This window comes from Tupaia chinensis, unplaced genomic scaffold (genome assembly GCF_000334495.1).
Source record: "Tupaia chinensis unplaced genomic scaffold, TupChi_1.0 Scaffold000423_1, whole genome shotgun sequence".
NCBI lineage: Eukaryota > Metazoa > Chordata > Mammalia > Scandentia > Tupaiidae > Tupaia > Tupaia belangeri.
Genome location: NW_006159928.1, coordinates 6,349,380 through 6,376,026, shown reverse-complemented (window position 1 = coordinate 6,376,026; position 26,647 = coordinate 6,349,380). Strand labels below are relative to the sequence as shown.

The 26,647-nt window shown below is 44.3% G+C and overlaps 1 protein-coding gene across 1 annotated transcript in view; it reads right to left on the bottom strand.

Moving 5' to 3' along the window:
- The window catches only part of PLXNC1 (plexin C1), a gene marked incomplete at its 5' end in the record, with an annotated part of 177,452 nt that overhangs the window by 35,673 nt on the left and 115,132 nt on the right, over positions 1 to 26,647 (bottom strand). Inside the window, 4 exons of the mRNA XM_006154842.1 lie at positions 16,318 to 16,464; positions 22,719 to 22,917; positions 23,725 to 23,849; positions 24,087 to 24,125. Of these exons, the coding sequence (XP_006154904.1) occupies positions 16,318 to 16,464; positions 22,719 to 22,917; positions 23,725 to 23,849; positions 24,087 to 24,125 (510 nt within the window). The remainder of the gene's footprint in view (positions 1 to 16,317; positions 16,465 to 22,718; positions 22,918 to 23,724; positions 23,850 to 24,086; positions 24,126 to 26,647) is intronic.

Sequence of the window (26,647 nt, the reverse complement as noted above, 5' to 3'; positions counted from 1 at the left end):
ATGGGTTTTTTTTTTTTTTTTTTTTTTTTGCTATGGGGCAAGTGTGTTTGCTGGAAAGACAGAGAGAGATAGAAAGTGAAAAATCAACCCCCGGGGGAATGGCCATGCCACAATCCCTTATCCTCCATTCTCCTCTTAAGATCTTGGTTGCGCACGGACATGTGCCCGGCGTGAGTTTAAGCCACTGGGTTCGGGACTTGAACCGCAGTTGACTACATGGGAGTCCAGTGACATAGCCATTATGCCAACTGCTGGTCCCCCCAGGAACCTTCTTGATACTGGAATTCTGTCTCAGGCTGCAAGGAAAATCCTAGACTGGTTTCTGGGGGGATGGGGTGAAGGGAGAGACAGTAGTCCTGCCACTTCTGTCTGGTAGTCTTACCTGGGTCTCTCTGTGTTTTCCTACAGGCAGTCTCCGCATGGTGGGGAGTAATTGGAGGTAAGCCATTTCACAGGGGTTTCCAAAGATAAAGATGAATGGAAAGCACCTTTTAATCAGAGCTCCAGCAATCCCAGCTTGCTTAATAGGTTTATAGGTATTTGTGAAATAACGTTCTGTTACTACCTAAAGGGCACTATTGTCTTTAACAAAAACACCTCTTTATAGGCAATAAATGTTCGTCTTAAAAACATAACCCAAAGAAAAAAAATCTTAACTGGATGTAAAATAATGTAAATCTGCCATGCCTTCACAGCTAGATGGGTGGAAAGAGGTACAATGGCATTTTACAGAGTCCGTGGGGAATTCTGAGAGTAAATTCAGACACAAATTGATTTGTGTTCATTTTTTATGCTGCTAACACTTAGTGCTCAAACAGCCTTTTCCTAAAGCTTAAGAGAGTGTCGAGGTTCTCAAGAGTCTAGCCCCACTCCACACCCCCAGGCCTGGGACGGTACACACTGAGCCTCTATTCTGTGACATCCTAGCATCTGTCCTTAGAGCTGTCTCCTACTAGAGAAAGACTAGAGGAAGATTCCCCCAGTAGAAGCACCATCTCTCCTCCCTCTCTCTCTCTCTCTCTCTCTCTCTCTATCTATCTATATATATATATATATATACATATGTATATATGTGTGTGTGTATTTTTTAAGAATTATTTAACTTTATTTATTTACGTATTTTAATTTGACCAGAGAGAGACAGAATGAGAAAGAAATGGAGAGGGAAAGTGAGAAAGTAAGCCGCCAGGTCTGGGATTTAAACCATGGTCAGCCACATGGGAGTCTAGCAGTCATAACCATCATGCCACCTCCCAACCCCATCTCTATTTTTTATAATTCTTAAATTTTTTCCAGAGGACATGTGCACTTATCAGGGAGAGACAGAGAGACAGAGGGATAGGGAAAAGGAGAGAGCACATCCCCACCAAAGCACAGTTTATGCCGCAATCCCTCCTCCTCCATCTCTGCCTCCTTTCAGGATTTTGGGCACTCACATGCCTGGTGTGTTTCTCAATCCTCCATGTCTAAGACTTGAACCACAGGGTCAGCCATGTGGGATACAGTTGCCTTAACCACTAGGCCACAGAGCTGGCCAAAAAGTGCCATCTCTCTATCCATTTCTCTAGAGTCTTCTTCAAGCCCTACTTAGTGTTAGGGACTAGGGTGTAGGAGCCTTGAGGCATAGTCCTTGTTCTCAGAGAATTCACATACATTTGGGGGACACAGCATTACCTATACAACAATATCCAGCCATCAGGGGTGACCTTGTCACCCTCAGTACAGGTTCGTGGAGAATTCTAAGTAGGGCAGACAGGAGGGCTGAGGGCCTGAGCACTGGGTGCAGCATCAGTCTGCCTGGACTACTCTTCTCTGCTACTTTTCAGCCGAAGGAGAATGAACAAGTCATCTCACTTCTCCGAGCCTTAATATCCCCATAGTTCCTACCTTGAAGGAGCAACTGGATCATTATATAATGACAGGTAGTAATAGCAAGTCGAGGAGTGCTTTGTATGTGCCGAACACCGTTCTAAATAATGTGCGTATTAGAATATATATATGAATCTAGAAACAACCCTATGAAGTAGATTCTTTTGTGTGTGTGTTTGTTGTAGGGAATATGTGCTCTCCAGGATGACAGAGAGAAGTAAAGTGAGAAATCACCACCCAGGGGTATGGCCATGCTTCAATCCCTTCCCTATTCTCCTCTTGGGATGTGGAGAATTCTAAGTAGGGCAGACAGGAGGGCTGAGGGCCTGAGCACTGGGTGCAGCATCAGTCTGCCTGGACTACTCTTCTCTGCTACTTTTCAGCCGAAGGAGAATGAACAAGTCATCTCACTTCTCCGAGCCTTAATATCCCCATAGTTCCTACCTTGAAGGAGCAACTGGATCATTATATAATGACAGGTAGTAATAGCAAGTCGAGGAGTGCTTTGTATGTGCCGAACACCGTTCTAAATAATGTGCGTATTAGAATATATATATGAATCTAGAAACAACCCTATGAAGTAGATTCTTTTGTGTGTGTGTTTGTTGTAGGGAATATGTGCTCTCCAGGATGACAGAGAGAAGTAAAGTGAGAAATCACCACCCAGGGGTATGGCCATGCTTCAATCCCTTCCCTATTCTCCTCTTGGGATTTTGGGCATGCATGCACATGTGTCCAGTGTGTCTTCTCTAGCATTGGGGGCTGGGACTCCAACCATTCAATTGGTCATGTGAGATCCAGTGCCTTAACTAACATGTCTTCTGTTGGCTAAGTAGACTTGGAGGCACAGACAGGTTAAATAAATGGTACAAGATCACCCAACAAGAAAATGACAGAGCCAGGTACTGGCACTCCATGTTCTTAAATACCTGGGGATCCTGTTTTCCAAAGGATGAGAATGTTTCGAAAACTGAGTCTGGTCCCAATCTGTGGGATGGTGATTGATTTTCCAATACCCACAAAAGGCAGAAGTGCCCTAATACTTACATGGGTTTCTTCCCTAGAAATCTGCCTCTCTGTTAGGAGCAAACTGTTTTAGCTCAGAGGTGAGATATGGTTGGTTGTCCAGCCACTACGGTTTGAATGTGTTCCCTCAAAATTCATGTGTTAAAATTTGGTTGTATTGTGAAGGTATTAAGAAAGGACTTCATCTGATTTTGGTGCTGAAAGGTGGGATCTTTGGGAAGTGATTAGGCACCAGGTTGGGTCCTCCATGACTGAATCCTGAGGGATAGGGAAATGGTTTATATGAAGAGGGAATGAGACACAGAGATATGCCCTGCACTGCTCAAGCTTCTGCTTTCCACCAATCCACTTCAAGAGAACTCTCACCAGGTGCTGCCCCTGAACCTTCACTCTCCAAACTGTGAGTTCAAAATTCTCTATTTTTATAAGACACCAACCAACAGCCCCTCCTCATTAGCTAACAAACACCAGATACTGACAACAGAGGTCAGGATTTGATTAGGAAGCAAGACTGCTGGCAATCTTCTCCTTCCCTGGGGACTTGTCATGTAACCTAGCCCTGGCTATGGACATGTAACCTAGCCCTGGCTATGGACACATAAACAGAAAGGCTTTCTACCCTAACAAAATGGGACAGTAGTGCTTGGAGCTATGACAGTCATCTTGTGATTAGGTGGGCAGACCACAAGAAGCATGGAGAGAGTGATCCAAAGCCCTGACTCCACTGGGCATACAGAGCTGCTTGGAGCTGCTTTCCTCCAGACTTTCTGCTCTAAGGTATGATTCCATGCTTTTTCTATGCCAAGAACCATTAGTCTAATTTTCTCTTACAGCTGAATTTACCTGCCATGATTTGAATGTGCCCCCTCAAATTCGTAAGTTGAAATTTGGTTGTGATGGTATTAAGAGGCTGAAAACATAATCCCACTATGGGATAAAGAGGTAAAGCCCTTGGGAAGTAATAAGGATTAGATAAGGTCATCAGGGTGGGAACCCCATGACTGAACACTGGTGACTTTATAAGGAGAGGGAGTGAGACAGAGCAGAGAGACACTTGTTCTTGCTCTCATGCCATGAAAAGCCCTGCATCTCCTTGGGACTCTGCAGAGTTCCCACCAACAAGAAGGTCCTCATCAGATGTGCCCTCCTGGACACCATGAGCTAAATAAGCCTGTACTTTTTTTATTTTTAATTGCTAGAGGGTGTGTGCACGAGGGAGAGAGAGAGAGAGAGAGAGAGAGCATTCCTCAAAGGGATGTGGTCACATGCTGTCCCTTTTCCTCATTTCTCCATTCTGTCAGGATTTGGGGCATGCAGACACATGCACTTAGCATATTTTTCAAGCTGCCAGGGCTGGAATTTGAACTATGATTGGCCATGTGCGATTTGGTCCCCACCAATAGGCTATAGGGCTGGCCTCAAACCTCTATTTTCTATAAACTACCCAGTGTGGTCATTAGCAACAGTTGTTAGCCACAGAAAGTGGACTAAAACAATATCCAAACTGACAAAGCCCACTTTGTAGATGTTGAAGTAAATAAATTCATCCATCATCACCCATGTACTTGGAACCATTGTGCGTGGGGCATTGTATTATAGCTGCTGCAAAGTAGAACCTGGCTCTGATCCTGCCTGGGAAGTGCTAGTAGATAGATTAGCAGAACTGCAGGACATAACACAATGCATTCCAACACAGGTAGAATACGGTAGGTATAAATGGAAGATTTTAGGGGTTCAGGGAGCTATCAGCTCTAGCTTGGAGGGGGTTCTTTCTTTCTTTCTTTCTTTCTTTCTCTCTCTCTCTCTCTCACTTTCTCGCTTTCTTCTTTGTTTCTTTCTTTGTTTCTTTCTTTTTTTAAATTGCCATAGGGCATATGTGCTCACGAGAAAGACAGGGAGAAGGAAACAGAGAGAAAGCACTCCCCAATGGGGCATGGTCACACCACAATCTCTTCTCCTCTATTTATCCATCCTGTTAGGATTTGGAGCATGTATACACATATACTTGGCATGTTTTTGAAACCACCAGGGCTAGGATTCATACTGTACTTGGCCATGTAGGATCCAGCTCCCTTAACAACTAGCCTATGGGGGTAAGCCCAGGGAGGTCTTCAAAAGGAGAGAAATTAGGGAAGGGTGCATGGAGAAGGTAAGGGGGCATTCGAAGGGGCATTAGTCTGGAAAGGAGCTGTGGTATACTGGGCAGGCCTCTGGACCATGAAGACACTTGCTGGCTCACCCTAGACTAGTGAGCAGTAAGCATCAATCTTTTATCCTGTCTACCAGGCCTAGAGAAGGAAGTCTAGAGAAAGAATCCCACTTCCTTTGTGCAGTGTGTAGGCCTGTAGGCCATGCTCACCTTTCCAAAAGCATCACCTGCCACTGGAGAGAGAAGCCCTGTACATTTCACAGAAAGAGATGGTGAAGAAGAAAATGCTGTTGTGGGTTTCTAATTCTGCACTTACTGAACACTCACCATAGACTGAATCTGCTCTATGAAGTGGTTACTATGAGCCTTCTATCACAGATGAAGAAACTGACACACAGATCACAGAGGTGGAAGGGGCAATGTCCAGACTCATTGCTGTGGAGTCAAAAGGCCTATGAAGGTGACAAATTTTCCCAGGAAAGTCCCAACCTGCCTGCCGTTCTGTCAATCAGAGAAGACAGGTTAGACACAGGCCACCTGGTAGAGGAGGCTCAATCTCCTTACACTGGCTTGGCACTGAACTTCACAGAACCCACTGAACCTGCTGTACCCTGTGACTCAGGGACACTCAAGGACATTTTTTACAGAGCTCATGTTCACCCAGAATAAAGATGACATCTCCCAGCCTCCATTGCTGCTGGGTGCAACCACGTGACTAAGGCCTGGCTAATGACATTAAGCAGATGTATAGATGTATTACAGGATAGCATCTGGGAAACTTCCTTAAAAGACAGCAGGTATAGGGACCAGCAGGTGGTGTAATGTTGGACTCTCATGTGGTCAAGCACGGTTCAAGTCCTGGATCTGGCAGCTTAAAACTCATGCCGGGCACATGTGTGTGTGTGCCCAAAATCCTGAGAGGAGAATAGAGGAGAAGGGATTGTGGTATGGCCATCCCCTCCAGGGGATCATTTCTTGCTTTCTGTCTCTCCATCTCTCCAGCTAGCACACACACCCTATAGCAAAAAACTCTCTGAAAAAAAGAAGAAAAAAAGACAGCAGGTGTCTTTTCTCCAGCCCTACTTATATCTTGCTGTGGAAGGAGGCTGGGGTGTGCATGACCCTTTGACTGAGAGGTGACTCAAGTACCACAAGAGGAAAGTTGCCCAGAGCAGAGGCATCTTTTCAGCCCTGGCCGTCCCAACCCAGAACATTACATGGGGGATAAATAGCTTCTTGCTGCTCAGGCCACAGGCATCTTGGGACTGTTCTGTGCAGCTGAACTGCATCCTAATGGGTCTGGAAACTATATCTATTGCTAAAGAGGGCTGTTAGAAGGGCAAGTCAGTTTGGAAAATGCATGGCCCAGAATGCACAAGGAAAGGACCAGACGGGAAAAGCCTGGTCCTTGTGTTACATGTTGCAAACCAGCCTCTTGGGGCAGTCGTTCTGGTTTATCATGTCATCTCCTGTTCACATCTGTCCAGTAGGATGTTATCTGCCATTGATTATAAAACGCAAGCACAGCAGTTATGTGTAATATATTTGTTGAAGAATTATTTAATTTAATTTGTTATTGTTATTATTATTATCATTTTTAATCTGACATAGAGACAGGAGAGATAAAGGGAAAGTGAGAAAGCAAGCCGCCAGATCCAGAACTTAAACCATGGTCAATCATGGGACCAGCAGGTGGTGTGGTGGTTAAGGCACTGGACACTCCCGCATGGCCAACCAGGGTTCAAGTCCTGAATCTGGTGACTTGCATTCTCACTTCCTCTCTCTCTCACTCTCAACCTCTGTCTCTCTCTGGTCAAATTAAAAAAAATAAATGAATGGATAAATAAAATAAAATAAATAATTAAAAAAAAAACCCAAAAAACAAAAAAACAAAAAAACATGGTCGATCATGTGGGAGTCCAGCACCTTAACCACCACACCACCTGCCAGCCCCAATGTGTAATTTATTTTTAATTAAAAATCTTTCCTTACTCCTCATACAGGGTATGTGTTTGCATGACAGAGAGAGAGAGAGAGAGAGATTGGAGCACCATCCACATGGTCTGGTCATACCACAATACCTGTTCTCCAGTCCTCCAGCCCATAGAATCCTGGGCACTCACATATGCACTTGGTGTGTTTCAGGTTAACCAGGTCAGAGATCTGAACCAGTCACTATGTGGGACCCAGCTCCCCTTGAATAGCACATTACCTCTGCACCACAGAGCTTAACATTTTAAATAACATTTACACATAGGTATTTAAAGAATGCTTTTCATAAAGTTGGATCTAGCTAATGAACTACCCTGAATAATAAATTAATTAATAGTCAAACAAAAAGAATGATGAGGAGACACTTTCTGCTTAGTGGGCCTTATAGGTGACAATAAAAATAGCTCAGACAATGAAAAAACTATATGAAGAATGAGCAATGGGCTGGCCCATAGCCTAGTGGTTAAGGGAGCAAGAACTCATATGGCTGATCATAGTTTGAATCCTGGCCCCAGCAGCTTGTAAAACACTGGGTGCATGTGCATGCATACCCCCAATCCTGACAGAATGTTCATTTCTCCTGAGAGTGGAGAAACAAAGGGATTGTGGTATGGCCACACCTCACTGGGGTTGTCTTCTCTCTCCCTCTCTCCTTCCCTCCCTCTCTGGCGAGCACCTGCACCCTCTGGCAATTTGCAAAAAGAAAGAAAAAGAAGAAGAAGAAGAAGAAAGAACAAGCACTTACTCTTTGCCAGGTAACATGGCTGGATTGTGTATTATTTTCTGACCTTATAATAAATGTGCAAGATTTTTATCACTGCCTGTTTACAGATGAGGAAACAGGTTTAGAGAAGTGAGTGACTTACTCAAGATCACAAAGGCAGTTAGAGAAGGGACTAAGCCCAGATTCAAAGTGAAGATTGTCAGACTCCAAACCCCACCTCTTCCACACTGCGACACAGCCCTTGGACATACACTGCACTCCTATTTCACTAGTGGTTTTACTCATCATCCCTCGCACAGTCTGGCAGTTTCAGATCTCGCGGGGGCAGAGAAATAAGGCTGCAGGGGGGCTGGGAGGATGCATCAAAGGCCAGGAAGAGGCATTTTCCTGTGTGGGTGCATGATCTGGCTACCTCATTAGCTCCTCAACCATATTCTTGGCTAATAAGAGCCAAGATGCTGCTGCCTCCTTTCTAGGATACCTAGAAAGTAATTGTAAAAGAATTTATTACAAACCAGTGCCTTGATCATAAAAGGACTTAGAGCAATAATTGCTTTCATTAAGTAAGACCTATAAAATAAACTTCTAATTTCATTTTGGAGCTGAATGAAAGTCAAGAGAAACGTCTGGTTCGTATACGAAACGGAATTAAAAAGAGGGGAAGGGAGAATAAAGAAAGGGAAACCAGTTCCAGAAGGTCAGTAGAAGCAGCATAAGCCCAGAGTTAGAAGGCAAATCTCAAGGAAGCTACTATTTTGTTTGTTTTACAGAGGTTTTTCTATAGAGTGCATGTGCTCACTGGAGAGAGACAGAGAGAGATAGAAAGCAAGAAACAATCCCCTGGGGGGATGGCCACGCCACAGTTCCTTCTCCTTCAGTCTCCTCTCGGGATCTTGGGCACGCACGGACATGTGTCTGGCGTGAGTCTCAAGCTGCCAGGTCTGGGACTCAAACTGTCAACTACATGGGAGTCCAGTGATATAACCATTATGCCATCTGCTGTTCCCTCAGGGATCTAAGGTTCTTTCAAGCTGTAGTCAGCGACGCAGGATATCCTACCAGACATCCATTCTACTGCTGTGCTGGCCTTCATTCCGTCCCCCCTTTCCCAAAAAGATAGCTAGCCCATGGCTTCCTGGATAAAAGTATTTTGCTTTCTTAACAGAGAAATGGAGAGAGGGACAGGAGAGAGAGTTAAGGGGAACCTCTTCCATTTGAAGAATAAAAGTTAATGGAGAGAATTTCTCCAAATGTTTCTTTCATTACCTTTTCTTTACTTCCTAGCATTTGCTAATATGGACACACTTGCATCAAGTGAGAAGAACCGTCTGGTTTAATCGAAAATAATTGATTTTAGCATTTCACTGGTTTGCTGACATTTTTTTTTCTTTTTTCTTTTTTTTTTTTAGGTTTTTGCCATAGGGCATGTGCCCTCGCCAAGGAGGAGAAAAACAGAGACATACAGAGAGAGGGAAAGTAAGAAATCACCCCTCAGAGGGGATGACCACACCACAGTCCCTTTTCCTCCACTATCCTTCAGAGATCTTGGGCACACTTGAACACGAACCTTGTGTGATTTTCAAGCCACCAGGTCTGGGACTCAAGCCGTAGTCGGCCATGTGGGAATCCAGTTGCCTTAACCACCATGCTGCCTGTTGGCCCCAGGTTTGCTGGTTTGGGACAAGACACCCCAGGAATTTCAGATGTGTGTAGTGGTAAGACAGTTACACCAACGGAGATGAAGGACGCAAGCCTTTCTGGGCTGGTGGGAGGGACAGCTCTGGTTCTTCTCCTCTGTTACATCAAGCTCTGGATTGAAGGTCACTTATCGTTCTGGAAAGGGCCAGAGAATGCATGTCGAAGGCTTTGAGACCTGTCTGGTGTTTGTTGCAACCACTCGCCTCTGGCATTAGAGCAAGGAAGCAGCCATACACCATGAGGGAGTAAACGGGCATGGCCATGTGTTCTAGTCCATTCTCTTGCTAATAACAGAATTGCCTGACTTTGGGTCATTTACAAAGAAGAGAGGTTTACTCAGCTCATGATTTGGAGGTCCAAGGTACAGGGGCACACCTGGAGAAGGTCTTCTTGCAGGTGGGTCACATGACAGAGGACAAAAGCGAGTATGTCTGTGTCTTGCTCCCTCTCCTTACAAATCCACCAGGATTCATGCCTCATCACTTCCCGAAGAACACCATAACTGGACTAAGTCCCCTCTAAATACCTTCGCTATATAACCAAGTTCCAACCAATGAACTTTGGGCGGCCGTGGTCAAACCACAGCATGGTGTTCCAGTAAAACTTTTATAAAATAGCCAGGGGACCCACATTTGTCCCTCACATTATTGTGTGTTGATCTCTGCTCTAGATAACAGTACCTTCAAATGGAATGCTGACTGTGACAATGCCAAAAAGACAAATCTAGAAATGCCATTTTTTTTTTTTTGGAGAGATTTTCACTGTAGGGCGCGTGCGCTCGCCAGACAGACAGAGAGAGACATAGAGACAGAAAGCGAGAAATCACCCCCCAGGGTGGGTGGTCACGCCGCAATCCCTTCTCCTCCATTCTCCTCTCGGGATCTTGGGCACGCACGCACACGCGCCCGGCGTGAGTTTTAAGCCACCGGGTCCAGGACACGAACCGCGGTCGACTACGTGGGAGTCCAGCGACATAGCCATTACGCTAACTGCTGGTTCCCGAAATGCCATTTTTTTAAGACAGTGTCTCACTGTGTCACGAATGTCCTGCCTTAGCCTCCCTGTATATGAGACTATAGGTATGCACCACTATGCCCAACTTTAGAAAATGCTTTTTAACTTCACCATGATTGTGGTAAAAGCTACCACTCTCTGAGGGGCGCAAATATAAATAAGAACCCTAATAATGAAATAATAGAGTCACATTTGCGCCCTAAAGAAGAAAATGAAGTACTTTCGCACTTAGCTAACTAAATTATTTTCTAATTCCAAGATTCTAGGCATGAGAAGAAAGGGTATGAAGAAGAAAGTCATTTAAAAGACCCATTTAATGTTAATTTTTCACTTTCTATGGCTTGCCATCAACCAGGGAACGACTTACCTAAAGTGATTATAAAAAAATGGTCTCACTCTTTGATCAGGAAGCTCAGAACAGTAACTATGAAGTTAGTAATGGTTTCGGTATTATTGCAAGTCATAATGGAAATGATTTGCACTATGGTAGAGAGAAAAAGAAAAAAGCTCAAGAATTGTTAATTAACTTCACTGTTTCTCCACAAATGCTAGGAGTATTAAAAACAAGATTGCCGAAGTGCAAACATCAGGATTTAATGAACAATGGGATGTAATTGAAGTAACAGAGAATGACTTAATCGGGACAGTGGGTTGTTTAATTGTGGGGAGAATGGATCTTCTGCAAGGACAAACTAAATGGAACAGAAGGAGCTAGGCGGTAGTAGAAAGAGCACCCGTCAAGGCAGCAGTTAGATGAGAAACTGCTGGAGACGCCTAGGCTCTCTTCCACAGGAAAGATTTTCTTACATGTGCTCGTCCCAAACTGGCAACCGCTGGGGACAAAGACTGGTACGGGCTCACATAACCCTTCAGTCAATTATAATGGAGATACTACTATGTCTGCACACATGTACCCATGCTTGCTCAAGAATTTCTAATAATCTTAAAGACTTGCTTACAGATGAGCCGAGAATGAGGGCAATAATATGTTTGTCGGAACACGGTTTCCCAGGGTGCCAAGATATTATCTCTCAGATACAGCAGATTGGCAAGCTCATTTCCTGAGTTTAAGAGTTCAAAAAGCCATTTCTCGCTTAACTTTGATTACAAGTCAACCTTCTCTTGCTAATTCAGAATGCTTGCTACGAGTTATTGGCTTTTCTCATCTCCTCCTGGAAGTGAAGCGACTGTCCCTTCTCCCATGTGGGACACTCTCCTGAACTGAAATCCTCCAAAGTTGCAGACAGTGGCCTCCGAAATCATCCTCTTGACGCAACGTTAAGTGAGTGAGGGCCTGAGATTTGTAATCAACAAAATCCAACGTGCCTAAAATTCTGCAAATGGGAAAAAACAGCAGAGCAATTGGTCTCACTCTTCCTTCTGCAGTTAAATCTGAATTCCTGGATATTAAAGGAAGATTAGAGTCCTGCGTGTTGACAAACCCTCCTCTCAAGTGAGGGAGGATGCTAATGTGGCCTCGCTGTCACCTCATTGAACTGCGGCCTGGAATGCCTTGATGGATGGTTGCTTGTGGTATGAAGGAAGTGTGGCTCTATGGGCTTTGCTTAGATTTGAGGGAAGAGAGGAAACTTCCTCCCAAGACGCAAAACACAAAGCATTATTTCCCAAAGCTCATTTATTAGCATGATGATCTTATATATAAAACACTGGCAGGATGGGGGCCAACAGGCGGTATGAAAGTTAAGTTGCTGGATCCCACATGGCTGACACGATAGTTCGAGTCCTGGACCCTGCAGTTTGAAAATCATGCCAGGTCCAGGTGCGGGCATGCTCAAAATCCCAAGAGAATGGAGGAGAAGGGATTGCGGTGTGGCCATCCTCCCTGGTGGGGCGGTGATTTCCCACTTGCCCTCATCACTCCCTAGCTCTCCAGTGAGCACAGGTGCCCTATAGCTAAAACCTTAAAAACAAACAACAAACAAACAAAAAAACTGGCCAGATGTGTTCTACAGGATACCCCACACGTCAGGAGAACACATCCTAAACTTAGCGGTGTGAAACCTACGTTTCAGGTTGTTTTGTGAGTTGTGTTTCTGAGCATGGAACTGAACAGGGGTTTGGAGGCCTTCCTTTCAAACACGTTCCTGCCATGGCACCAGACTCTGTCTTTGCAACTTGTTTATGTGGCTTCTCTCGATTTTTCTGGCTTATTTCTTTGAAAGAATTCACATACACACACACAGAGTTGGCTTTGCTCCCCACACCTTGGTTTCCAATTACATAAACCACCTCGGGCAAATTTAGAAAATCAAGATTTAAACCACTGGGTGTATATGCCTGGGAGGGGGAAGTGAAGTGAGACAGGGAAGGAGGAAGGAAGAAAATTAGAAAGAAGAAAAAAAAAAAAAGAAAAGAAATGATTCAGGCTGGTAGAACTTGCCTGAAAGGAAATGAAAACCCTTAAATTTTTTATATTGACCTTCTGCTAACATTTTGTCACACAGCACAGACTGGATTATGTGCCTTCTCTAGAGCTTCTATAATCATCTACCATGAATGGGAGGTTGGGACAGGTCCAGTAAAAGGCATTAAAGATCATTGTTAAGGACAAGGCTCTTAGAAACAAGTGGCCCACCCCTGTTGCAGTCTGGCCTCCATCTATCAGCCAATCCCAATTTGAAAAGGAAGATTTATGTGGATTTCTGAAATCATAATTTTCCATTAGCCTTTTCCCCAGGGGCTAGAAAGAAAAAAAATTTTCAATAATCAACGTGAATTTCTTCAACATCAAGTAACATTTTGATGATGAGTTGAGTGTTAACAAATCAGAAACACATGGTCTTAATTGACTGTGAAATAAATAATGTTTCCAAATGAAAGGGAGAGAAAGTTCTCATATGTAAAACATTAAAAAAGACTCAGATCGCAGAAGTTGCTTCAGGCATCTGCCTTCTTCCCCAATCCCAATCTTTTCTTCTTCTTTCCTCTCCTTTCTGTCTGGGTTTGATGTTCTCACAAACTGAAATATTGCGAGATTTCTCCAGACCTGTATTATCTTTCAAATATTTTCCTTTGGGGACCTTTGGAGTGTCTAAAATATTTATTTTCTCTCTTTCTCTTTCTTTTTTTTTTTTTTTTTTTTTTGAGAGAGAGATTTTTGCTATAGGGTGTGTGTACTCACCAGAGAGACAGAGACAGAGAGACAGAAAGCAAGAAATCGCCCCCCAGGGGGAATGTCCACACTGCAACCCCTTCTCCTCCATTCTCCTCTTGGGATTTTGGGCATGCACGCACATGCACCTGGCGTTGCTGAGTCCAGGACTCCAACTGTGGTCAAATACATTGGAGTCCAACGACATAACCATTACACCATCTGTTGGTCCCCATGGGAGTGTCTAAAATATTTCAAAATAAAAGCAGGAATATGTTCTAGGTTAAGACCAAGCCCCTGGGTTTCCAGCAAACCCAGAATCAGTGAAAAGAGAGTCCATGGGCGCTTCTGGGTAAGTTCCACTGTTCCTCTCCAAGACACCTGGCAGTGTTCTCTTCATGGGCACACATTAGAACAACCTGGCAGTTTAAAAACTGTATCCATGCTTGGGCTTCATCCCCAGAGATTCTGATTTAACTGACCCTGACCCTGAAGGAAGTGGCCAGGTGCTGGTCTATCTGGATGTGCATTTCTAACAAGTGTTCAATGATTCTGAATTAAAGCGATGAAAGTTTTATGTTATACCCATGTCTGGCAATGTTCTGTGTACTTTATGTAATATCTTTGTTTTTTTCTTTTGATCAGAGCGTGTGCACTCCATGGAGAGAAAATGAGAGAGAAAAGGAAAGCGAGGGAAAATTTCCCAATGGGGAGTGGCCACGCCCCAATTCCTTCTCCTCCATTTCTTCTTTTGGGATTTTGAGCACACATACACATGTGCTTGGCATGCTTCTCAAGCTGCCAGGTCCAGTATTTAAATGGATCCAGCCATCTCAGCAACCTTGTAACCAGCTGGCCCAGGACCAACTCTTTTTTTTTTTTTTTTTGTGGGGGTTTTTCTTTAGGGCACCTGCGCATAGGGCACGTGCGCTCGCCAGACAGAGATAGAAAGACAGAAAGTGAGAAATCACCCCTCAGGGGGAATGGTCACGCCACAATCCCTTCTCCTCCATTCTCCTCTTGGGATCTTGGGCACGTACGCACACGCATCTGGTGTGAGTTTTAAGCCACCGGGTCCAGGACGCGAACCACAGTCGACTACATGGGAGGCCAGCGATATAGTCATTATGCTAACTGCTGGTCCCGGTACCAACTCTTTCAATCTTCCTACCACCGCCTGAGATGGGCAGGCACTGTGATCATGCCCTGCACTGAGCACGTGAGATGACTAAGGCACAGAGAGCTTCAGACGTCTACCCAATGTCACACAGCTAGCCAGCAGCAAAGGCAGGATTCCAACCGCGTGCCTTCAGCCTCCATGCTCTTAACCACTGTATGAATAGATGTAAGGAGCATCAACCACTGTTGACTAGATCTCAGAGGGTACAGGCGACGTCAGAGGGCTTGATGAGCCGCTTCTTAGGTCACACCCCAAGCCTACTGAATCAGAAACTCTGGGAGCCACCTAGAACTGGAGTAAAACATGCTCTGGGGGGACCTGGGAGACACACTGGAGTTTGGGGAGCACTGCGCCCCCATGCCACGCCTCTCAGACGCTGGTGGGTGCACCAACACAAGTCAGATGTTGAGAAACATCAATTAGGAGCTCAGCTCCCCACTCCCAGATGGCAGCTGCGCACGGTGCCATCTTAGATGGATGGCTGAGCCCCGTCTAGCAGTGATGGAGAACTCAAAACAGCTGATCTGTGGCTTATTCGCCCACAGAGGACATACTTGTCACAGGGTCCACGGAAATGTGGTGCCTTCTCCAATTAGAGAGTGAATTCTTCCAGGATGACAGGCCATACGCACCGTCCAGAGCAAAACCACAGGAGACTGCTCTCTTAAGGAACAATACCCAAACCCCACTGTAATCTTTCGTTCCATCTCCACTAATGAGATCGGGAAGACGCCCAGTGTCTCCATAAAGCTAAAGATCAAACCCAAACACAGCAATCTCTTCTCCAAGTTTATACGAACAGAAAAGCATAGGATATTTTCTAAGCAGTTCTAGAGACTCTTTCCATGTGTGGCTCCCTCTCTATAATTTCTGAATGTGCCCTAAATTGGTTTCTCTCTCTTTAGAAAGGGTAGTGGGTGTGTGGGTGGGGTGGGGGTGGGTTAAAAGGAAGTTCTCAAATGAGTGACACTCTCCAGCAGCAAGGCAATCACCTTCCTGGAGTGATTTACAGCCTTCCTCTAAAAATATCTATGAGATCACAGTACATTAAGTGCACGACACCAAACATTTGTAACTAATCCATGAAAATAAAGTAAGGGCGTCGTGTTGCATGGGGAACGCAGTGGAATTTGTCTTGTGTTATCGTTCTAAAATAAGACGGCCTCAATTTTGTTGAAATATATCTTCACACATTGTCTTCCCAGAGCAGAGCCATTTGAGAAATTCTGATTGCAATTATAAGTGCTGAATAGGGAGTACTTTGCATTTCCTTTGACGACGCTGAAAGCTATAAGCAATCCTGATATTAAAATCTTTGGAAATTGATGAGTACCCCAGGCATCATTACAATACTTTCTCCTCCAATCCAAGTAATTAAAATCTATTATGTGAACACGTGTTACTATTTTATCAACTACTGTTTTTAATTAACGCAATGTATGAGGCCTCCTGCAGTAGGAAATGGTAGTGTTTCATTTGAAGTGACCCCCCCTCCCCCATTCCCAGCCAGACTTATTTCTGAGTCTGGATGGGGAGTTTGATCACAAACCTACCACAGTACTGAATTCCGGAACCTGCCACAAGAGCCAGTCTTCATTAAGAGTGTACAGGGCTTTGCAAGAGATGACGTCTACAGGACCCTTGTTTATTTTCTGATTCAGAGTCGTCACCAGCAGATAGAACGGCTCTCCGACAGTCTCCTTGGAAAAGATGCAAAAGCAACAATTAGCTCTCTGTGGGTTCCACTGTACTTTGCGAAGAATTAAAGTGTCGGCTTATGGCAGTGTCTCTTCCATGAGACAGGAGGCAGTGTTTTCTAACAATCAACACGAAACACCCAAGCAAACACACAGTGCTCCACTTGGGGTTAGGAGCACAACTCAGGAAACTGCCTCTCCTCCCCTCTGCTCCTCAACTGTGCTCGTTCACACATTTCTAGTTAATAGGAAGAGGAAGAACACAGAAAAGTTCATCGTTCTTTTGTGTTTGGGCTTATCTATGGTAGACTGTTGCCGGTCCATGGGCTGATGCCTAGGAGCAGATAGTAGATGTGGATACCCAACCTTTATTTACATTCCTACTAAAGCCTTTTGTAGCAAACGGAAAATAAATGGCATGTTAAAAAAAAATGCACAATTGGGACTGGCAGGTGGCATGGTGGTTAAGGCACTGGACTCCCACATGGCTGACTGTGGTTCAATTCCTAGACCTGGTGGTTTGCTTTCTCACTTTCCTTCTTTCTATCTCTGATCAAATTAAAAAATAATAACAATAAAAAATAAAATAATTCTTGAAAAATGCACAATTATTAGACTTGGTAGATTTAAGGAACATAGATTTAAGGAACATCTCAAATGTTCACCAAAGCAAGTGATTTTTGGTGTTAGCACCTCTTCATGTGGAAGGTGGCCTTCAGTTAGACCATTTGAAGCCTCGTCCCTCCCATGAGCCAGGCCTGTCCTGTGCTATTCCATACACACCCTGCACCATTCCACCCCAGCACCTGTGCTGGTACAAGGCCACGGGCTGCTCCATCTCCTTTCCTGGGACCAGAGCCAAATCCATGTCTTCTAATGGTTTTTTCAAACACTCAGGCCCATCCCAATGGCTTCTTTCTCTAAACTTCTGCCGTGGGCACTTTCTTCCTAGATGGGGCAGCCTCCTTTACTGGTATTGAAATGCCTCGTGTATGCAGCCACTATGTGTTCTGAGGACTCTGAGCAGCTTGAGGATAAGGCTATGTTCTTGGCTTCGCCCGCATCCTTCCAAGGTTTGTAGTCCTGAGTCGGCTGCAGTGTTTGCTAAATAAACCTTCTGTGATCAACAGGCCGATACACGAGGAGGAGAACCGGCCAGAGCCAGGAAGTCAGAGTACCTTGGTGATGATGAACAGCCAGCCACATGCTAGGGCTTACAAATACACCATGTTCCAACGTCGAGCATTCCAGGCAACGGCTGGAAAGGAGGACTCTGCTGCACTTCTCACCTGTTTCCCTTCAGCAGGTGAATTTCCTAAGATCTCTTTTAAGCCTCTGGAGATCCCAAGATCCCTAACTTAAGTGCAAGAACATTTGCCTTTTGCAATCCTGGGGCCACTTCTTGCTCCCTCTTGTCATTCTCAACCCCCCACCCACTGGACTCCCTTTGTCGGTTCTTGCGCCCGTGCTGAGACATCGTGGAGTCTCTTCAATGCAGGACAGGAGTGGAATGTTGAAAAATTTCCAAGGTGGGGAGAACCGTGGAACTAGTTCGTGACAGTCAATGCTCAGGAGAAACTTCCTCTATTTTGTGGTTCACAACTTCACAACTCTCTTCTTTTCCCCTCCACCCCCTCGGGTAATGTCCTGACCACAAAGCTAGAAGCCTACTTTTCCTCCTGCACAGACCAGAGATGGGGCTGATAGCCCTGTAGGGGCTGTGTGTGCCTGCAAAAGCTTGGAGTCTGGGGACCAGCTGGGTTCTCCTGGCTGTGTGGAGGGGCAGCTACTGACTCAAAGTTCCTGGAATCAGAAATTGTCTAGAATTCTCCAGAACCTTCTAGAATTCTCCATGTAGACTGAGAAAAGTAATATCTCATATTACACTGCTGTTCATACCCATGGTTCCAATCCTGGCTAATCATCACCAGAATCCCTTGGGGCACTTACAAAAATCCAGATGCCTGGGTCCCACATTAGACCGAGCAAACTCGAAACTCTGGAAGCCTGGGAATCTGTCATTTAAAAACCTTCCCAGGGGGATTCTGTTGTGTGGCCAGCTTAGGGAACCACAGAGCCGTGAGGTTTCTTTGTCACCACTGAACACAGTTTCTAGGTGAGTCATGTCTGTTGGGGACATGACTTCCCTTGCCTAGGGACTAGGCATAGGCACACTAATAGATCAGTACAAGGACCAGCAGTTAGCATAATGGCTATGTCACTGGACTTCCATGTAGTTGACCGTGGTTCGAGTCCCAGACCCAATGTCTTAAACTCACGCTGGGCGTGTGTGAGTGCGTGCCCAAGATCCTGAGAGGAGAATGGAGGAGAAGGGATTGCAGTGTGGCCATCCCCCCTGGGGGGTGATTTCTCACTTTCTGTCTCTCTGGCAAGTGCACATGCTCTATAGCAAAAACCTCTAAAGAAAAAATATAAGTAAATAATTAAAAAAAATAAAAAATAATTAAAAAAAATAGATTAGGACAGACTCCATCTTCTCAGCACACAGGGGAAGGGCTGAGTGCTCTCAGGGCCTGGCACTGTCCCATGTCAGCTGAGGGTCCTGGGGAGAGTGACACCGCTCTGTGGGCCTCAGTTCCCCACAATACAAAATGGTCATAAACATACTTCCCTCAGGATCATTACGGGGCTCAATGAGGAACAGCAAGTCAAGTTGTTGGCATGATGTCTGGCAGTTGGATAGGTAGCAGTTACTATTATTATTATTTTACCCCTAACGACTTGGGAGGCCCAGGAAGTTACTTGGAGGTCACAGAGCTAGTGCCACCCACCACCATCTGTGGTGTAAGGTCTGAGAGCGTGGGCTGTGTTGTCCCATACCCCTGGAGAAACTGGTTGAGGGACATCGGGCCCTCTGGCCCAGAGAGAATCATCCACTAAAAGTCAAAGCATCGCTGGCATGCTGCCACTTCTTCCTGGTGGCTGTGCCGCCCCTCGCCACCCTGAGTGCTCAGACGCTCTTGAATCAGCGCTGGAAAAAATCTTGACCCAGAATCTTTTGCTCAAGAGGGCTGTTTGGGCTTGGAGCCCAGATTTCTGAACACCTCACTCCTTTAATGCCCAAGAACTGTCCTTGAGTGCTCAGAGTCAGAATCACAAGGTCCCAGTAGAAAGAGCTGGGAAGGAATTTAAAACCAGTGACCATGCCCCTACTTGGTCAGTAGAAAACAGATACCCAGATGGAAAGAGCCACGACCAGAGACACAAGGCCACTTGGCATTGAGCCAATTTTAAAGCCCAAACCTGCTGCTTCAAACCAAGACTCCTAGTTCAGAGCTTTCAAAAAAATAAAAAAATTTAAAAAAAGGAGAGATTTATTTATTTATTTATTTATTTCTTCAATTGGCACATTCAAGAGAGAGTCTTGATACCGAGATTGACCCCAGATCATGAGTGGACACACGCCTGGCAGGGAGGACTCTGGAAGGGAACTCAAACCTTGCCACGTAGGTTGGTTTCTCAGTGTTGTGTTTTTACCTCTGCATCACTGTCCCGCCCTATTGTTTTTTTTTGTTGTTGTTGTTTGTTTCTTACCTTCTTTCATAACATTGAGAGAAAGGAAGAGGGAGAGTGAGTGAAAGGAAGAGGAGAGAGAGAGAAAGATGAGCACACTCAACGGCCTCACACCACAATCCTCCCAGCCTTCCCAGCCAGTCATGCATCAGTCATTTACAGGCCGACTGCGGAACTGAACCTGCAGTGTTCCACATGGGTCCACCATCATTTGAGTAACATGTTTCTGTTGCACCAACGAGCCAGCCCTTGTGTTCTTTCTACTACTCCAGAGCTTCTCAAGTACAGGGTACGATTACTTGGAAGAGCTTGTGGAAAAGATGGCTGACTGGGCCCCACCTCCAGAGCACCTGATGCAGTGTGCCTGTGGCGGGGTGGGTGTTGGCTAAACACCAAGGCCGAGGAACTGAGTGAGAGTTCTGCTTCTTCTGGCTGGCAGCTTTTGTAGCTGAAGCACTGATGCTGGGAAGCAGAACTTACTCGCTCCAGAAATAAGTGCTCAACACCTCCCCAAAGCATATGATGATTTATACCAAGTAAACAGAGAAGAAGGCAGATTTCATTAATCTTAATAAATGGATACTGCCTTAGGAGAGGAAGGGGTTGGTTAATAAAAAAAAAAAGAAAGAAAGAAAAAAATTGTGCATCTACTTTAAGATTGCATTAAACATTAAACTAAGCACAGTCTATTTAAAGTGCTGCTTTTCCATCTAGACTTAAGTAGCGCTGTTAAAACCTGTGGCATAGTAGTGTATCTTATTCAAAGTTTAATTAGATTTTGGAACTAGCTACAAATACACAATTATGCAGTTTTGCTGGAATCTGGATGGCTGGTGAAATTAAAGAAGGATAAGAACCTTCTGTACCAGGAGCCTCAGAGGGCTGAGTGACGTTGGGTTCCACCCAACACCCTTACTTTCATATTAATATTTTATAATAATAAAGCCCAACATTGATGGAATGCTCACTAACTCAGTGCTAAGCAATCGAATACATTTTCCCATCTGTGCTTCAAAACAGTCCTAAAACATCTTTCTTCTTCCAATTCTACAGATTATAGAATCAAGTAAGTGGTTAAGTGTAGACTCAGACCAACCAGTGGACTCCAGAGTCCACTGTCTTAACCACTGGAATCTGTGAAGTTTGCAATTAAAAAGATTTTTTTTAATAATTATTTTATTTTATTTATTTATTCATTCATTCTTTTTTTTTTTTTTAAGAGGTTTTTGCTGTAGGGCCACCAGACAGACAGAGAGAGAGACAGAGAGACAGAAAGCGAGAAATCACCCCCCAGGGGGGATGGCCACACCGCAATCCCTTCTCCTCCATTCTCCTCTCGGGATCTTGGGCACGCACGCACACGCACCTGGCATGAGTTTTAAGCCACCTGGTCCAGGACGTGAACCACAGTCTTCTACGTGGGAGTCCAGCGACATAGCCATTATGCTAACTGCTGGTCCCCATTCATTCATTTTTAATTTGACCAGACAGAGGTACAGAGAGAGAAAGAGGGAAAGTGAGAAAGCAAACCACCAGGTTTGGGACTCAAACCATGGTTGGCCATGTGGGAATGTCCAGCACTTTAACTACCACGCCACCTGCTGGCCTCACAATTAAAAAGATTTTAGTATTCTATTAGATTACAATTGTATTCATACAGTAACCCAAACAAAGTGAACTGCTGGAGCAAGAGGCTCTTTGGGGATTCACTTTAATGTGGAATGACTGGTAAGAACCCATTATAATTCATGTACAGAGTACTGGTTGCTAATGTTTTTTTTCTCCTTTTTTCCTATTTTTTTAAAGTGCATTTATTTATTTATTCCTGAGAGAGAAAGAGAGAGAGAGAGAGAGGGAGAAAGAATCCCCATCAGAGTCTTGACAATTCACCCCCAGTCCCAGTCAGCCCCAGATCATTGGCATGCGCATGCTTGGTGTACTCAGAGAGGTCTCTGGACTTGAAGTGGGAACCCTCTTAAGTGGGATTGTCTTGCAAAGTGTCACATTTTATCTCTGTGCCACTGTTTGGCCCCAGTAGTAGGTATTTCTTTCTTTCTTCTTCTTCTTCTTCTTTTTTTTTTTTTTCCTGGAGAGGTTTTTGCTATAGGGTGCGTGTGCTCGCCAGAAAGAGAAAGAGACAGAAAGCAAGAAATCACCCCGCCCTGCACCCCCCCCCCAGGGGGGATAGCCACACCACAATCCCTTCTCCTCCATTTTCCTCTCCAGATCTTGGGCACACACACATGCACCTGGCGTGAGTTGAAGCCACCAGGTCTGGGACTCAATCCGTGGTCAACTATGTGGAAGTCCAGCAACATAGCCATTATGCCAACTGTTGATCTGGTCCCAGTAATAGGTATTTCTGATGTGCTTCAGAGGATCTGAGACTGTTCTCTTCAGTATTTGAAATACTCCCTTTACCCATTATGCTTTCTGAAATAGGCCGACTGGTCTGGGGTGTTAATTGATATTAAAGATGAGAAGGTGGGCTTGCTTGAAAAGTCTGACCTGAGGAAGTTCTAAGTGAATTACATCTGCATAGGCAAGTTACAGCAGAAACAGTGTTTATCTTTCTCTCTGTCCTCTCCTGGAGAGGAGACTGAACAGAGTCAAATGCTGACACCATGGGGCAAGAGGGACTACTCCTGGCAAAGACATCGGTAGCTGCTAAAAATAATAGCTTATTGTCTTACCTCTGACACTGCAAGGGACGTGACACTTACCCGGAGGAAACCAGAGAGGCAGACGGACATCCAATTTGTGAGGAGTTTCTCGACCACGGACTCTGTGCGCCTGAGCATGAGTTTAGGCTGCATGTTGCTGGACTGTTCCATCAGGTCCCTGGTCAGCACCTCCAGGATGCTGGTCAGGTAGACCAGCTTGGTTTGCAGCGCAATGGTTAAGAAGGAGGCAAACAGACACCTGTTTAAAAACAGAGCCGGGGTTAACCATCAGCTGTGAGCCTGGCTGCGTGCTGCTGGTAGTTTCCATCGAAGTCTGCAGGCAAGGTGAGGGCTGTGCTGACCTTTTAGGCACTTTATTTTATTTTTTGTTGTATTTTATTTTATATTTATTTTTTGCTATAAGGGGCATATACTCACCAGAGAGATACAAGTCCGGGGAGAGAGAGAGAGAGAGAGAGAGAGAAGGAGGGAGAGAGGGAAAGTGAGAAATCACCTCTTAGGGAGGATGGTCACATTGCAGTCCCTTCTCCATTCTCCTTTTGGGATTTTGGGCATGAACATGTATGCGCCTGGAGTGTTTTCTAAGCTGCCAGGTCCAGGACTTAAAACCATGCACTTGGCCATGTGGGATCCAGCTGCCTTAACCACCAAGCCACCTGGCTGGCCCATGGGCACTTTACCTTTTCAATGTTTAGATTCTAACCACTTTTGCCTTCAAATCATAAAGACCACACAACCAAGTTAACTGTAGGACGTTTCTTATATGTTCAACACTTAAACTACAGCGGTAAAAGGAAGTGAGTCTCCTGAATTTTCAGAGTATTTTTAAAATTAAAAAGAACACTTCTGCTTTTTTCAATTAAGAATTTGTTTTTTCCTGGTGTTGGGGTTTTACAGGGTTTCGGGGGAGATGTTGTGTGCATACATGTGTGTGTCCCAAAAAACACGTGTTCGAATTCAGGCAGTGGTCGGATGTAAAATAAGGGGCCTCGATTTTATTTTCTCTGCTTAAAGGCTTTCAAAATATACAAGAATGGACCAATACCTGTCTTTCACTGAAAAGTTCTTCTGCTTTTCCAGGGTGTGGATGACAGTAACAAGGAAACTTTTATTACAGATGAGGGCATCTAAAGCTGTGAGACTTTCATTCTTGTCATTGGCGTCTCTGTTCTGTAAAAAGAATGAATATCATCTAATATAACATAATATAGTATATATAAGTTTAAAAGTTAGAAAGTAGATCCACAATGGGTTTTCCAAGACAATGAATTATTTAATATTGAATTCATGATCCCAAAAAACCCACACTAAAAATTCAAAGTAATAATAATGGAGATGATAATGATGATGATAACACTATGAAAGTCAGGCAGTCACTGGGCTAAAAATGAAAACTTAGAGACTTACATGCATATCTTCAGTGAAGATGTGTGTGAAGCCACCTGACTGAGAGGAAGGAGACACTTTTATTATTCATAACATCCAAAGGAAATGAATAGTGTATTTTTGTTATAATACCCAAGTCTGTTTTAATAAAGTACAGACACTATTTGCTAATCTGAAGAGCCCCTGGGCTTATGCTTGCTGCATAGTCTCTAATACATAATAAATAATTATTCAGCTCTCAAGAAACACCAGTGAATTCTGAAAGCCTCTAAGAAGAATAATTATCATTGTGCATTAGTCTCATCGTTGGTAGATGAAGGTATCATCTCATACTTTAAAAGAATTGATGCCAAAGTTCAAGAAGTGGGCTCAGCCTGGTGGCACAGTCAGAAGGTAGCACACTGCACTGCAGATGGCCATGGAAGCCACATGGCCATCTGCAGGTCTGCATCCTTGGGCTGGCCTGAAAACACACCAGAGCGTGTGCGTGTCCCCAGAATCCTGATGAACTGGAGGGCCGGGGGGAGGGGTTATGGCGTGATAGGACCCTGTCAGAGATGCTTCTCTCTTTCTTGTGCACACATATGTGCTATCATGAATAAAATAGATAAATAAATAAAGTCTTGTTAAAAACTTTGGACAGGCCCCATAGCCTGGTGGTGAAGAGAGCAGAATCCCGTAAGGCACTCAGTAGGTAGGTGGTATGAATTCCGGACCTGGAGGCTTGCAAAATGCTCTGAGCATGTGTGTCTAAAATCCTGACAGGTTGGAGAAATGAAGAAGGGTGGTGTGACTTGCCCCATTAGGGGGTGTTCTCGTCAGCTCTCTATCTCTGTTCTCTAGCTCTCTCTGATAAATGTATGTGCCCTTTTCTTGAGAGAGAGGGATTTTTGTTACAGTGTGTGTGTGTGCTTGCCAGAGACACAGAGAGAGAAGGAAAGAAGTTTTTCTGCTTTTATCTTCCACCAAGGGGTGGGGGGGGCACACCCAAATTCCTTCTCCTCCATTCTCCTCTCAGGATTTTGGGTACACACACACACATACCCGGCATGAGTTTCTAGCCACCAGATCGGAGCCTAGAACCATGGTTGACCAGGTGGGAGTCCAGTGCCTTAACCACTATGCCATCAGCTGGCCCCTACATGGACCCTTTTGCAGTTAAAAAAGTTAAACAAGTGGTCATTGAAGACGATTGTGCAAATGTCAGGTCACTGCTCAAGTAATTTCTCTTGTATGGATAATACTGAGTTATGTTCATAAGCTTTCTCAAGTCTTTGCCAAGTAGCATCTACCGTGCCAGTATTCACTGTTATTCACAAAGGGGTAGAGCTGCGTGGCTACAAGCGTGGTGTCTGGAGCCAGACTACTTAGGTTCCAGGCTAGATTTCATCATGGACCAATCACATGACTTTGAGCAAATCATTTCGCCTTTCTGTGCTTGACTTTCCTCATCTGTAAAATGGGGACAACCATGGTTCCTACCTCAGAGGTTTAGCGTGAAAACAAAGTGAATAAATGAGTAAGTGCTCTGTGAGAACTATTACTGCTGTTTTTATCCCTCATTCATGACAAGCTAGACCACAATGCTATTGCCCTACTGATTTCTAAAAATAGTTTTATGTACTATGCCATGCAGTTACTGAAAATAAGCTTTTTATTTGAGGGGTTTTTAATGTATCATAAACCTTACCGGAATTAATTGTTAATTTTAAAACGCACGCTTAGTAATGCTATAAATGAGTCAACAGAGTGAAAATATAAACTCAAACATCCAGATTTTCCTCTTTGTTCAGTAATACTTGAAACTTTGGGCTGATTTCAGATCTTATAAAAGTAAATTTCTTCTGCAAGAATTTTGCTTTATAGTTTCAAATTTGTTAGCCCAAGCAGAAGACCTCAAACTATTTGGGTCATACTCTCCCCCAGTAAAAAGAAGAAAAGTCATGCCAGCAAGTGGTGTCATGGTTAAGGTGGTGGACTTCTACATGGCTAATCATGGTTCAAGCCTCAGACCAGGAGGCCTAAAAAATCACACTGGGCACGTGTATGAATATGCCCAAAATTCCAGGAGGAGAATAGAGAAAAAGGGACTGTGGCATGGCTATCCCCCTAGGGGTGATTTCTCATGTTCCCTCTCACTGTCTCTCTGTCTCTCTGGTGAATGCAAACACTCTATGGCAAAAGAAACAAACAAACAAACAAAAAACCAAACCAAACAAACAATAAACAAACCTGGGTTTGCATTTTTTAGTTCCTAATGCAAATACTCCTCAACTTACAGAGGGTTATAGCCTCATGGTAAGTTGAAAATATCCTAGATGGAAATGCACTCAACCTTAAGAACATCATAGCTTACCTTAGCCTATATTAAATATAATCAGAACACTTATTAGTCTACAGTTGGGCAAAATGATCTAACTTAAAGACTCTTTTATAATGAAGTATTGAGTATCTCATGTAATTTATTGGATACTGTACTAAAAGACAAAACCAGATCAGTCATATGGGTATTTAAAATATGGATCCTACTAACTGTGTTATCACTTTCCCATTGTCATAAAGTCGAAAAATTTTAAGTCAAA